This window comes from Protopterus annectens, chromosome 14.part0 (assembly GCF_019279795.1).
Source record: "Protopterus annectens isolate FY-2018-M chromosome 14.part0, PAN1.0, whole genome shotgun sequence".
Lineage (NCBI taxonomy): Eukaryota > Metazoa > Chordata > Ceratodontiformes > Protopteridae > Protopterus > Protopterus annectens.
The window spans coordinates 417,659,562-417,674,976 of NC_056748.1; the positions used below are offsets into that span (position 1 = coordinate 417,659,562).

The 15,415-nt window shown below is 37.1% G+C and overlaps 1 protein-coding gene across 3 annotated transcripts in view; it reads left to right on the forward strand.

Moving 5' to 3' along the window:
• The window catches only part of UROS (uroporphyrinogen III synthase), a 582,635-nt gene that overhangs the window by 348,254 nt on the left and 218,966 nt on the right, over positions 1-15,415 (forward strand). For all 3 annotated transcript variants that reach the window (XM_044056186.1, XM_044056187.1, XM_044056188.1), the window contains 3 exons: positions 405-479; positions 11,851-11,934; positions 12,478-12,563. In XM_044056186.1, coding sequence (XP_043912121.1) covers positions 405-479; positions 11,851-11,934; positions 12,478-12,563 — 245 coding nt within the window. The remainder of the gene's footprint in view (positions 1-404; positions 480-11,850; positions 11,935-12,477; positions 12,564-15,415) is intronic.

A 15,415-nucleotide genomic window follows, 5' to 3' on the forward strand; every position in this document is an offset into this window, starting at 1 on the left:
CCCAAATATTATCCTTGTTTTTTTTTTTTTATTTTATTATTTCTTTTTTTCTGTGTAATCAGAGATCTGCTTTGTTATATAACATGAACATTTTTTGCATAATAGACCGTTTTGTCTGATAGCAGGAAGCTGATTTTAAGTTTATTGTGCTTTCTCCAGGACTTATTCATTGCTTATATCTAGTAGTTGCAGGAGAGGCTATATGCAATGATTCCATAAAGAAAGCCTGTACTGAAGAATGGGTAAATACGCTTAAGCTGTACTTTCTAATGTACACATGCTTTAATTATGTGAGATTCAAATTTCTAAACATGTAAATATTAGTGCTTTTAGAATTCTTCATATGAAAGGAGAAATAAGAATAAATAGTGACTAATTGTACATCTATTTAAATTCATTTTCAGTGAAAGATCTGGGTCTTGTACCTCAAGGAGAAGATTGTGGGAATGCAGAAAAACTTGCCAGCTATATATGTAACCGTAAGTACTATTTTCAATAAAAACATTATTTTGTACTTGTTAAGAAGGTAACTGTGCCAAGTAATGCATTTCTGAATAAACCCATACTACTGTATTTTATTTTTAATATAATGTGAGTGTGTATACTTTGTAAAAGATGTAACTAGTAGATCCAGATTTAACTATCAGGTATACCGATTTTCAGAAGGAAGTACTGTAACCACTTACTTTAGCATATAGAACTTAAGATCATTTCAGTTGGTTTCTGTTAAAGCTATCAGTTGTAGTTCTCAATCATTTAAACCAACAAGGAATAACATTGTGTGTGTGGACTGCAGCGACTACTTTGTAAAGGTGTAGTTTTTAAGAAGAAAATAATCGTAAAAGGAAAGACAGTTTTCTAAACCACTATTGGCATGAATAAATCCTCTCCACTCCCTGGGGGAAGCTGTCTAAGTTGTTAGATAGGCCAGCAGGTAATGTATTCTTTCTTTCACCTCTCTGATCACTATTTGTACTAAATGTGGACTATCATAAATATATTTGTACTACATGTGGACTATCATAAATAGGAGTAAAGAAATAGTTATTGCAGATAGAGACTGTTTAACTCGTGTAATCTACCTGTTTGCTCATTAAGCTGATTACTAAAATTATAGCCTCAGGGATAATGGTTAAGCCCACATGTGCTGGTAACACTGTCTATAGTCTCCATTTAAGCTCTTTAAAATCTCCATTCTGGTGACCCTCAAACTTCACCATATGTTAAATATGGAAATAAATGCATAGCTTTAACTGCCAATTAATATGTATATGTGCACTGAATACTTATAACCATGAATTTCCAAGAATGGCATGAGATTGCAGGTGTGAAGTATTTTATGAATTTCATAAATGTCTTTGTAAAGCTTACTTAGTTGCAAAACTGCATTGTACAACTACAGCTATCTCCTTGTGGAACTGTCTTACTTTGTAAGAACTTAAGCCACTGTACACTGATTTGTCTTGTGTTGTACTACCTTCATTGCCTTTTACTGTTTTGTAAGGAGCTATGCCTCTGACCAGTGCTGTAAAAGCTACCAGGATGAGTCCACCTACCTGATTAGAAAATCTAAACAAAAATGTATTAAGAGTATATGAGGTAGCATGCAGTAAACTGATAATTTAAAATTAACCATAAATCTGTATTGAGCATGTTATAAGTTATTTACATTATAAAAAAACATATGCACATATACAATACATACACGTTTCCAGTCCTTACTGTAATGATTAACGCTCCAACAGGCCATATATATGTCTGGTTTATTCAGTTGTCTTCACTATCTTGAGAATTTAACATGATTTGTTTTTACACTGCACATCTTTTCTCTCCTTGGGAAAATTTCTTGTTAGACTACTGAGAGGTTCCATTAGTGATATTCAATATCTGGTGTATTTAACATGACTATTTGAATGTCCACCTGATCTGGCTTGCAGTCCATTTCTTGCTGCACTATTGCTTTTTGTGGAGACATAACTTCAGGTGTCTCTTTCTCCTACTCTTGAATATCCCCATTTTCTCAGTCTTTATTTGCTTCTGACAGTACAGGTTGCTCTACCTGTTGGAACGTTGATGTACTTGTCTTATACTAGTGTCTGCATTTCATTCTCTGTGGTTCTCCATCTTCCTTATGGACTAATACAAGATCACCCTTTTTCTGCTTTAACAACACCTTCATCTTTAAGATGTGGGCTTTCCTGTAGGTGGCTTCTACATTCCCATATTGTCTCTATATTGTAAATCTAGTAGTCTTCTGCTGTGTCTGGTATATTAGAATTTCAATTTTGGTTGATTTCTTTCCAGCATTTCCTTTACCCTGTGTTAATTTTTTGGGTTGCAGTGTAGTTGAAATGGGAGTTTTACTTTTAAATGTTCTGCTCTTTAGCAAATAAGCTGGCAAGAGAATGAGTCCCCACTGCAGTGAGGTCTTCATTTATTCTAAAGCTGTGAGGTGACATTCCTCATGGCTTTTGCTAAAGGGTTTTATCATTGTTTAGGTAGTTCTTTCTGATGTTATAGATGATGTAGTATAGATGACCGATATCTGAATTCCCACTCATGCACAAATCTTATGAATTTCTGAGATTGGTATTATGAGCCTTTGTCAGATATGAGAATCTCAGACATTCTGTAGCCTGAGAGTTTAGACTTTAGGGCACTAATCTCACTTGCACTTTTCTGTCAGTCTGATTATTTTTGAAACTTGGAATAACAATCTTCATGTATGAGATGCGTGGCTTCTTTCAACTGGAACAAGTCAGTGCCACTTGACTCCATGGAAGACTATGCTCTTCAATACTGCAGTGACCTTGAAGTGTATCCATTAGCATACCTTCTTCTATATTGCTGTTATGACACAAACTATAAATGGCACAAAATTACAATGCTTCTACTGTTTGAGCTGACATTCTTGACCATTGCATTATAACTGTTGCTCTTTCCTTTCACTTTAGTATTCCCAGATATGTTTCTTGATATTTCTCACAGATTTGATTTTTCCATTAATTAGAAGCTATTATTTTGTCAGTTTTGTGCATGCTATGTACAGTTACCTAATGACACAACTAAAGAGTCACAGACAGGTTCCCAGTGGAAGTGGGTGTGCATCAGAGTATATACTGGTGGTGGACTACATTAGCAAATAGGTCGGAGGAGACGGATCAACAGAACTGTTGTATGCAGATGATGTGGCATTACAGGCAGACTCTGAAAAAAATTTTCAGCAAATTATAGGGAAAACAGCATGCACAACTGAAGGCATATGGGAAAGTGCAAGAAAGACAGTTGCCTTGGCAATAAATGAAATTAGAAGAAGCTGGAAATTGAAAACGAAGGGAAAACAGTCAAACAGATTAACAACTTCAAGTACTGGGTGTAGGGGTTGTTGAGAAGAGAAGTTTGAATGAGGAGGGCAAAGCTAGAATAAGGGACTGCATCAAAATGGCATAGAGTGTAAGGGGCAGTGTGTGATAGAAGACTACCTTAGAACTGCAAAGTAGTAGTTGTTTCTTTTGGTACTCCAGTCCAGTAATGATTGGCAGTAGATTTTTACCTGCCGAGTTGCCAGCCCTGCCGCACAACCTTCAACGAAGGAACGCCCATTCATGCATGTCTCCACACAGAAGAAGCTCTAGCTGAGAATCGAACAGGACAACGTCTTACTGTGAGGCGACAAAGCTACCATAGCACCACCGCCGCAGTAAGCTTATGCAAACTGTATGGTATAGAAATGTTGGAAACGAAGGCAGAGCAGCTAAGAACTTTAGAGGTGATGGAGATAAAGTATCTGAGATGGGTAGTACAATGCACACTGTGGGAGAAATGAAGATATCAGAGAAGATGCCAATGTAGCACCAATTGCAGAGAAAGTCATAGAAAAATGGTCATGGTGATTCAGGCAAATGGGAAGAAAAAGCAAAAAACAATGTGGTGAAAAAGATTTGGGAGAGACATAAAGAAGCCAAGAGGAAATGAGAGCATCCAGCAAAGATGGATGGACTGAGAGAAGACTTGTGACAGTCAGGCATGACAGTTGAAGAAGGTAGGAGAGTAGCACTGAATTGAGAAGGATGGCAACAGTTGACACAATGCCCCAACCCTATGTAGAAAATGGGAAAAAGGGAGGTTGACAATGATAATGATCATTTTGTCAGCTTTGATCATTAAGCCTTGCACGCAGATTCTTAATGATCAAAGCCCTGCACACAGCTTTTTTCTTCATTGAAAGACAAAGACTAATGAATGTCTTTCCTTACAGATAATTTTAGACCATCTTTTCTTTGTAATGTCTTCCAATAAATGCATTTCTAAGACAGTATATCTCTGAAGTTTTTTTTTTTTTTTTTTTTTTTACTTATTTTCTGTCGCAAATATCATCAGTATTACCCGAAGAATCTCTAGTTCTTCTGACAATTATTCTTTATTCTTTGGTAAATATGCCCTACTCAAGCTACCTGCTATATTTAGTTCTTTGATTGGTCTATACTTCATGCTCTAATCATCATCTGTAATCTTGGGCAACTTTAAATAAGGATTATGTGAATATGCATTGCAGGAGTTTGTGGTCTGTTTCCACTTGAGCTTTCTACCAGACAAATATTCTTGGAAGTTCTGATATCAGTGCACCATTGTTATCTGTTTAGACATACTTCTGTTGTGCTTCTCCAAATCCTCTTAACCAATCTGCAGCTGGTCTGTTATCTTGTAGGACTACTGCTACCAAACATTGTACCTTCTGTTTCGTTACAACTCAACTGACTTACTCATGTCATAGTATGTTAACACTGGTGCAGCCTTAACTAGTTTTGCTAGTATTTCAAAATACTTTTCCAGTTCATAGCTCAATTCCCAAGCTACATTTTACTCCAACTGCTTCCTTAGACACAGTTATCTCAAACATATTCTGTACAAACTGCAAGATACTACATTATTGTCTTCTGATCTTTGCATTTGCAAACTTGCTTTGACTTTTTTCTGCATCAGGCTTTGATCCATCTGTTATTAGTTACAAGTGATATCTTTAAGTCTTGTAACTCTTAATTTCTCATATTTGTATAGATTTGTGTATGTATCTTTATTTTGCATAAATTGTATTTTTGCCTTTAAAATATGTAAATTGTATTTTTCCTTTTGGTTATGTATTAAGTACAAATACTTCCACCTGGGTTGTGTCTACAAATGACCACTCTTAATCAGTAGACTACCCCTTAAGTAAGTAAATAAATAAATGAATAAAATATGTGCTGTTTTAAATTACTCTGAAGCTGTATCAGACTGTTATGCTTTACTCATATCTGACCCTACAGTAGTAGATCATCAGTTATGTTTTCAACCCCTCCTACAACTTTGCTTTCGTATGCAGCAGCTCTTTGAAAAACTTTTGATACTGATTAAGTGCCAACATAAGTCTAAAGAATATTAACGTTCATGCTTGTGTAATAGACGTGTAGAGTCTGGAGCTTTATTCATTTAGCTTTGTCTTCCAGAAACCCTGCTCAGCATCTTGCACTAAAAATAGCTTGGTATATGCTACTCGTGCAACAATTTCTTCAGCTGTACTCAGTAATGCTATATTTTATTTACTTTGTTCAAATTTTGTGAACCCTTACAGGTTTGAATCCTTTGTTTTGTCACATTGGTAATCATATTAGTCACCAATTTTCTTTACTGTAATTGCTTCTTAGTTCTGAGAGATATTGGTACTTTTCTAAGATCATGAATTATTATCAGAGTATAATGTTTTATTCATGTTTAATATTTGACCACCAAACATTATACACCTGGAAACAAATCAGCATAGCCATGCAGGATATCAGTGCCATGGATCTGCACGGTGTTAAGATGTCATTATGACTATGATATTAATTCTGTGCACATATATTTTGTGGTCTTATACTGTGAATTTGTTTTAACATTTCTAGCTGCAAAATATTAGGAGAATTAACTTTTTTAAGTGTTATAATTTGAAAAATGTATTTCTTATTTTTAAATCCACGTCAACACTTTTTGATGTAATGGCGCCACCTGGTATCCAAAAGCAATTTGCACACGGTCCTGGTTTCACTTCCTCTGTACCCCAATGGTTTAAAAGGATCCTCAGACAAAATGTTATACTCTATACTTGTATCTTGATTAAATTCAAATTTCATTCTACTAATTTTCAGCATTTCCCTTCCAACAGTCTGAAGTGTATTCTTGTCCCAGTGCTTCAGAGAAACTTTATCATCTCTTATCACTTCCACTGCACCCACAACCAAATCATTTTTATTTTAATGCTCATTTTCAAAAATCTTTTCAGTATAAATTCTATAGATCATAATAAAATGTCATTTTCTAGCACAGACTATACAGAATTTTATTGAAAGTGTGACAACTCTTCCTGACATGTTTGTAACCATACAATACAAGATACTTGAATTTCAGTAAACAGACATTCTCTGGTCTCCATTTTTGTTATCTGTATTTTTCATATCGATTACTTTTATAGCATTTTCTCACTTTATTTCTCATTGTTGTATTTACTGATTATCTCCTTAATCCATTGTAGGGTCATGGGAACTGGAACATGTGGCAGAATTCAGTGGGAGCAAAGCATAGAAATTCATCCTGAATGGGGTGTCAACACATCAAAAAAAGCACATGCCCACTTACTGTCACATGGTATGCATGTCTGTAGGCAATTTAGAGAATCGCCAGTTAACCTTTGTCACTCCTTTGAGATGTGGGAAGAAACTGGCTCACCCCCAGTGCAAGGCTATGAAGAGGCAAAGACTTCAAAGGGAAGCCACTCCAGATGAGTACTGAACTGAACCAGGTTCTGTGAGGCATTTTTTGCCTTTTGGTTTAGTCACACTTTTGTTTTGCATAAATATTTTCCTCTTTTAATTATTTTAATTGTATACTTGTAATTTTATTTTCTCTGTATACTTCCATAGCATTTGGTAAAGTCAGATCTACTTCACTTACTAGCCTGTTCCTTATTTCCTAATTTATTTTAACACATGCTACTCTATGTCACGCAGCTCATAAAATTCTTAGTCTTTGGCTCAGTTCTTCAGCTCAGTAACACAAGCAGCTACATTTCCGTAAGACCTTTTCTTTAAAAACAAAAGTGAAAAAAGTAAGCTAGCAATAATTCCTGGATTTCTTTGTTATTGTACTATATTATATTTCACCTGTTAAAGAAAAGAAAGCAAAAGAGTTAAGTACCTTCATAACTTCTTCACTGGTGATATATGTAAGTGTAGCACACAGCGCCTTTTCAGTTTTCTCAACTAATCTACATGCATTGAAAATTAAATTAAACTGATTGATTCAGAGCTTCCAGTTTTCTGTAAAGTTCATGTGTAGCAAAATAATTTGTGGTAGTTCTATCATTTTTATGCTCAGAATTCTACTTCTTTATTTCACAGCATATAGTTTCTTGGCAGCAAATGTATTTATTCACTTCTGTGGATATATTTGTCTAGTTTTGCAAGTAATTATTCACTTCTGCAGACAAATTTATCCTGTTCTTGTCAAATATTTCTTTACGTTTGACACCAAGCCTTTTTTGGATGTGAATAAACTGAACCACTGAGAATGTAGTCTGGTCTCAATGAGGTCTGTATTCAGACTGAACTCTGTAAAATGCAGGCACTCCATGTGACATTCCACTTGTGGCTAGTTCATTAGCAATAAAAATGCATATAGCCATAACCTATGACCACTATCTGAAAGAAATCCTTTCATCATCCCATCTAGTAGATTTTGTTTACTAGTGCATATCTGAATGCACACCCTGGTTTAATGTTCATTCACTTTTTGAATACCTAGGAGATTGGTAATCTCAATGCTGGTGTATCCAGCTGTGCTGCCAGTGACTTGAGCTTGACCAGTGACTTTGGCACTTGAAAGACACCCAAGAAGGCGATGTTCTGAGCAGGATTTTGTAGTCATTAGGAATCCTCTAATGGAGACAAGATATGATTCTGTGGGGGTATACATGTGCTCACTGCCCTGTCTTTGCAGTAAGGGAGGAGGCAGAGCAAGCAACTCATAGGAACAAGGCATGACAAACATAAGACATTGCTGCATTCTTTTTCCCCATGAGGGTCAATTCATCCCCTTACAACTGTATTTGCTTCATGCTTCAGAATTAAAGATTTTTCCTTAGACACAGTAAAAACATATCCTACCTCTGACTCTGTGAAAGTCAATTGGGGAAGGGACTAAATGGGGAAGTTGGGGAGTATACAAACAGCTCTGGCATCCAAATGGCAGTTAGAAATGTGTTGATATTAATAGGCTTCACAGCCTGCTGAGACTGTTGGCAGAGAATATATCACTCCGTTTCAGATCTGCTTATGATATCGTATCTATACCATCTCTTTTGTATAGGGGATCATGCTCCACAAACTAAAATTGTTTTTTTCATACCACGAGATCTGGCTTGGTCAGTGAATACAAATGTACTGTTGACCAACAGGGTACTTCATATTATGACAGTCATGATCCAGAAGATGTAAAACAGCTCTTAGAACAATCATAGTCCAGGAGATGTAGAACAGCTCAAAGAGGTAGTTGAACGTCAGTCTAGTTGAACTGAAGTACATATGCCTAGTTGTGCATGTCATAAGGGACCTTGAAACACAAACATTTATTGAGGTTTTACATGCCTTCATCTTTATCGTCTAAAAAACACAGAGATTGTGGAAATGACCACAGACTGAATTGTTTTCTTGGTGGCACTATACATCCCAGGGGAGTTAAGTATTACTGCAGACAGCCTGAGACATAGCGTAAACCATAGCATGGAAAAAAAAACATCTAGAAAGTGTTCTGGGTATGGGCACCCTGGAAGTTGAGCTGTTCATAAATAAGGTAAGCTTTGACCTTCCAAGTTTCAGCTTCCATTCACAGAGCAAGGTGGGAGTTTATGGTGGACATCTTCTCTGTAGACTGGAGGAGATTAGTCCTTTATGTACTTTTTCCATTCTATCTGATATCTTCTGTACTCATAAAAATTTAAGCAGAAAGACCCAGACACAGCCTAATGATACTTTTGAATAAGCCAGAAGGACTTGTTTCAGCTTGTTGACTCTCCCAAGATAACTCCTTGCATCTCAGTATTTGTCTCCTGCAGTGGGTCATGTGATTCCTTCAGATCTTATGGAGGTCACCAAAAACATTCCAGTATATGATCTTGTATGGTCAAGTGGGAGGGGAGGGTGGAGGGGTTAAAGTCTCTGTTATTTGGGCCATCCTAGGACTTCCATAGCAGAAAATCCCAAAGGAGTTATTACTGCAATGGTGAAGACACTCAAACATATATACTTGTGGTATGGACTTTATTGTCTCTTTGTATGTAGCGGTAGTTGAGCTGGCTAGAGCAACCTTGCATATCTTACTTTAGCTATGTTTATAGAAAACTTTCCATATAGTTCATAAATTGTCCAGTAGAGGACTGTTATTGTACAAAAACTAAACATAACAAAATAGCTTAATTTTATGCACACCGTATTTTGCATTCCTTCATTTAGCTTTGAGATGGCACTAACAATGTATAGAAGGTAACTAGTTACACACCATCTCCGGTTTTTGAGTAAGGATCACTGATGGTTGTGTTATCTTCAGAGGGTTCACATGTTCCTGAAGATTTAACATTTGTTTGTTTTGCTTATGTTAAGGAAGGTGTTGCAGAACATTTCCCAAAGGATTCTTAATTACATCTTTTGTCATTATTCAACTAGCTGGCAAATTAGCTAATGCTGTCAAGATTCATCCCACCAGAGGAGTTGGTTACGTCTAATGCTTGTTTAAAGAGTGTGTCTATGGAGAATAATTGTGCTGCAGCCACATATCCTTTGTGCATAACCTTTACAAACGCTGTAGTTTTGGTCTTTGTTCCAGGAGTAGAGCATCTTTGCTTTAAGACTCAGCCTTATAACTCACAGACTGACCTATCTGTCTCCCATTTGCATTGTTTTGTGAGTCTGGTGGATATATCTTAGAGATTTACCCAAATATCTGTCAATTACAGAGTGCTGCTTAAAGGAGGATAAAACAGATATGCAAATATTTACTATTCCATTTGACTTTCAAGGCAGCCCTGTGCAGTAGGTACCTTTTAGTTTACCTTCTCTGTGTCATCTCTTCAGTTTCCTCTTTGGTGGTGACTGTTTTTTTTTTTTTTTTAGTTTTATGTGTTAATAAAGAACTGAAAGAACTGTGGATTCTGGAGATGGTTGTGCCATCTTACTAACATGGAAACTCAAGACCAGTAAAGAGAATGACCTTAAGAGACAACCAGATGCCAGTCTGTTAACTTGATCCTATCAAGGATCATTGGATATAGTGAGCTGTCATGTATCTGTTATGTAGCTAGCCCTGTGGTGTTAGTGTCATGCACCTGACTGATCTGCTGAGAAGCAGGAGTGACATTAGAAGGTTTGTTAGGGAGAGTGAGAGAGATGAGCCATTAACCAGCTTACTCACTGTTAGGGGAGGGTGTAGGTCCCAGCTGCTAGCTCTAGTGGAAGTACCAACGTGCAGTAGGTTGCAGTTAGTGATGGTCTGATTGGTTTGCACACACATGAATGCATATGTGTCCTAGTTTATTGAAAGGTTTTACATGAAGATATTTGGTTAAGAAATAAGGTTTAAGTTATAAGACAAACTCAATAGGTTTTCCAGCTGCAAGTGGTGGTCCCTCTGTTATCCAGCCAGCTATAACTGGTAGAGGCTGTCCCAAGAAGATGAGTAATAGGTGGGAAAAATTAGGGAATGAGAGAGATCAAATGAAATGATTGGGGCCCAAGCAGAGGCAAAGATATGGTAAAAAGTACTCTGTTATTTCCTGGTGCTCATTTTATTTATTTAACATTTGTTTACTGGAAAAGTCTGTCTTGGAATGAGCCAGTTTTCAGCGGACGCCCAGGGAAAAATGCTCCAGACACATGTTTTTGTAACATGAGAGGAAACTGGAATGCCTGGAGGAAACCCACACAAATGCAGAGAGGACATGCAGACTCTGCATAGAAGACACCCCAGCTAAGAACTGAACTTGGGAACCTCTTGCTGTGAGGCAACAACGCTAACTGCTGAACCACTGCACCACCCAAAAGTTACTGGAAAAGAAGAGGTTTCAGTAGTATGTAAAATATTATATTATCACTAATTACACAAAAGACTTGTATCTTTTAATTATTTTACTCATAAGTGACATATGTATGATAAAAGCATACCGCCTAAATATTATACTTAAAATTGGTTTCATAAAACTGAAAAACATGCTCACTTGTAAAACAGGGGTATCTTTTAACACTTTAGTCTTAACAATTACAAAGGCGAGCTTTTAAACATGATAAATTGCGTGGAAGAGAATTCGGTTTTACAAGTGAGTATGTTTTTTGATTTTAAAGTATTTTTTTTACTCAGCATTTACCTCGTTTTGTTGCTTGTTTTTTGTTTTTTTTAAGTTTCATAAAATATAGCTCCACATTTGTCTGATTTCAGCTTAAGACATCTTTATGTCCGCGTACCTTATGGTTATACTTTAAGATCCAGATGCATCTTGAGAACTTTTCTTATTATAGAGAATAACATTTTAATTGTCTGGTTGGCATTACTTTATTTCAAAACTTCTAAGACCAATCTTTGTTTCTAGGTAAGCAGCCTTAACTTGTTACTTGAGTACTCCTTTTAGAAAACAATATTCCACTGAAATGTGGTCAATAAATTTCAATTTAGAGAACTGTGGTTCATCAACTTATCATGGATCTGTGATGAAGCACATTCTCTGACTTTTATATTATGAAAAACGTATCCTGAAAGTTATTATTATTTTTGAATGTGTTCTTTTACTTGCAGAAGAATCATCAACTTCTTTGCCCCTTCTTTTTCCATGTGGTCAATTGAAGAGAGAGGCGCTGCCAAAAATACTGAGGGAGAATAGTAAGTATAGATTTTCCTGTCTTGTAAAATGAGTTATATATAGACTTTTCAGTGTGTTTTTTAGCACTGTGGGCAGGGACTCTGCAGATAAAGAAAAATGAAACCATATATAACTTGACAAATAGAAGTAGGCAGCGTCTTTAGTGCTGTTAGCCGCTTCACTGAATCATAGTGCAGAGTTGTATTGCTTCGTATTTGTAGGTGAAGCAATTTAACAAAACAGACAGCATGCTTGAAAGATGTATTTGATTACCAGAACATCAGTACCTTGTTAATAAGAAACAAGTGAGGAATGTCACTTGTTAACAACTGTCAGTTTCACTTCTCTTAACCCTGGCATCACTCAGAAGGATAATTTTTCTATTATCATCCACTCTTTTTTTAGTATAGAAAGCCAGATTATCTGAAACTACATCAGCTACATCAGATTTCATAGAAGAACATTTGAAAATTACAGTGCAGTTCCACGAGAAAATGTATTCTTAAATCGATTAATTTCATTTGTTTTTAAGATTCCCTGCTGTACTTCTTTCCTTCTTACAGGTGTGCCCTTGGAATGCCTTACAGTCTATCAGACATCTCAACATCCTCAACTGCAAGAAAGTTTGGCAGTTTACTTTTCTGAACAGGTAAACATGCAAACTTAGTTCTATGCTCATTTGAACTATTTTGGTCCATGGCTGAGAACTGTTTTAGACTATGTCATTTTAGGTAAAGTATTTTATGTGACAGTGTAGAGTTGTGAAAACTACATAAGCAGTGGCTCAAAATTACTATTTAATTTCTGTCTTTTTTTTTTTTTTGTAATGCCTGGACATATCTAATTACAGTACAGAAAACTGCTCACTTCTTCCATAATGGCATTGATGCAGACCATTAATACAGTTCTGAGAATCTGCGGTACCTTCACTCAACCATCCACTTCAAACCAGTAGATGCTGTCCCAGCAAGATGAGTGATAGTTTGGGACAGTTAAGGAGTAAGAAAGAGATCAAATGAATTGATCGGGTCACAAGAGAAAAAATATATGGTAAAAACACTCTCATCATGGACATGATCAGCAAGGACATTGGTGACCTACAGACACTGGACCCATCCCACTTTGACTTTGTTAAGGGAAGATCTTGCCTACTCAACCTGGTAGACTTCTTCAAGAGGGTCACCAAGGCTAATAAGGGGAAAACAGTGCATACTATGACCTGGCCAGTGCATTTGCTGCAATACCCCATTCAGGTATTGTTGGCAGACTGTCAGAACTAGGCATAAATCTGCATATAACTTGGTGAATTTCTGGCGGGCTCACACATAGGACCTAAGAAGTCAAGATCGGTGAGACCACGTCCACCAGGAGACTGGTCACCAGCTTCATGTTGGGCCCACTCCTGTTTGGCATCTACTTTCAGAAGTAAAGGCTAATGTCTAAGGCCTCTGTCTCACCAATTCAACAGATGACTGTAAATTTATCATAGACTCTGCAAACCACAGCAACATCCTACAAGAGGGCAAGTGGGTCTAACATAAACAAATGACTGGTGCCAAAGCCAGAAATTAAAACTCAACATGAATAAATGCATTAAAATGCCCTTTGGGAAATCATCTACCCAAGCTAAACACTGCATCAATAAAACACCCCTAAGAGTTGACCTAGTAGCCTTACACTCGCACAGTGTTCCAGTCCCAAGCATTTACTTTTTAATTTGGTAAAGTTTTGCTTTTACTTTCATTTAGTTTCTGTACTAATCACAACTCTCTGCATAACTGCTAAACAACCCTGTTTGTGTGCTTGCAGTGATAATTAAAGTATTCCACAGCTACTCAGATCAATCTTTTGTTAGATACTGATATTTTTAAGCTTATTCCTCACCTTACACTGATAGTTTTTCAGCCATTCTCCCTGTGGGGAGGGATCCATAAGTTCCTGGTTAATCCTGTTCTGGCTGCTCTCTACTCCATTCTCCCTATCTGCTACTCCCACTCCACCCCCTGATTACCTTCATTAGTCAGCCCCCTCCTAGGGTGCCATCTTTAATCAAACTCTCTACTACCGAACTCACATTCATTTCATCCTGTAGCTGTTGTACCTTCCCTACCCCTCTGTTCATTGTGCCTGCACAGCAAGTAAGTTGAGCAGTATCCCCAGTTTGTCCCCATTACAAATTGGCTAACTCACAACACTAGCTTAAGTGTAGTTTACCCCTGCCCCCTCCAGCTATATTGTATTCCTAACCTTAAAATTTCCCTAGAAGTACATTAACTATAGGACTCTTACTAAAAATTGTATTAAAAAATAACAAATCTATAGCTAGCAAAATTAAGTGCTAAAACTGGTGTAATTTAAGTGCTAAAATACTTAACTTACAGCTCTAGGAAGCCCTAGGAAACCTTTTTAATTGCAATAGCCCTGCTCCATTCACTCCCCTCTCTGCCCTCTATTTCCACCCGCCCCCAGTACCTCTACATTTATTGTAAAATAGCAACTCCCCCACTTACTACATCCAATCAGCTTTCATCTAGGTTATTTCACCACATCCCCTTTCCTCTATCTACATTCTACTAGCACCTATCAGCTTTTATCTGGCATTCTCACATCCCCTACCAGTATAGTTACCTCCACCCTTTCTTCTAGTGTTGTATCACTAGGAAATACAATTCCTTAACGCAATAGCTGTATCCCTAACAATGATTTATTCCTCTCTAATACCCCTCCTGCTGGTCCCATACCGCCTTACTTTGTATGAAAACACATTTCTCATGGGAATTCAAGTCCCAAAGGGCCATACTATCACCCCAGCTGTAAATCTTCCCACCTTAAACCACACATATAATACCAGGTCCTGCTCAATGTCTTGTTCACTCTATCAACACACCTACCCCTGGTACATTACCCCTAGTTCCAGACACTAAACTTATAAATAAATTCCTGAAGCTTATCACTAAGTATAGACCTAGCCTAATAATTGGTGGCCCATCCACTTCTGATATATATACCCCCTCTACTAGTAAACTAAGCTACAATCCTACAATCAATAGACCAACTAACTCTCTCCTAGTCTGTCATCTCAATATTAGAAGCATTAATAACAAGGTACATGAACTGTATGCACTCCTGGCTGTCCATTCCCCTGAGATTCTCTGTCTATCTGAAACCTGGCTAAAATCTAACACTACAGACAAGTGTTACCACCTGGGTATAATATACACAGGTTGGATCGTGTTTCCAGGAAGGGGGGAGGGGTGACTGTACTCTACAAATCTGAGTTAAATGTGACCATAGATGTAACACATCCACCGCAGATTAATAACTCCAAAATTCTTGCAACTAGATTGCAACTAAACAAAAGTAAATGCATTAATGTCATCTGCATGTATATTCCCTCAGGTAACAGTATAACTACACTTGAAGACCCCTGCACTAGCTATCATGTCATTACCCCCAAGAAACCCTACTACTCAGCGATTTTAACATAGACTGGAGCACCTG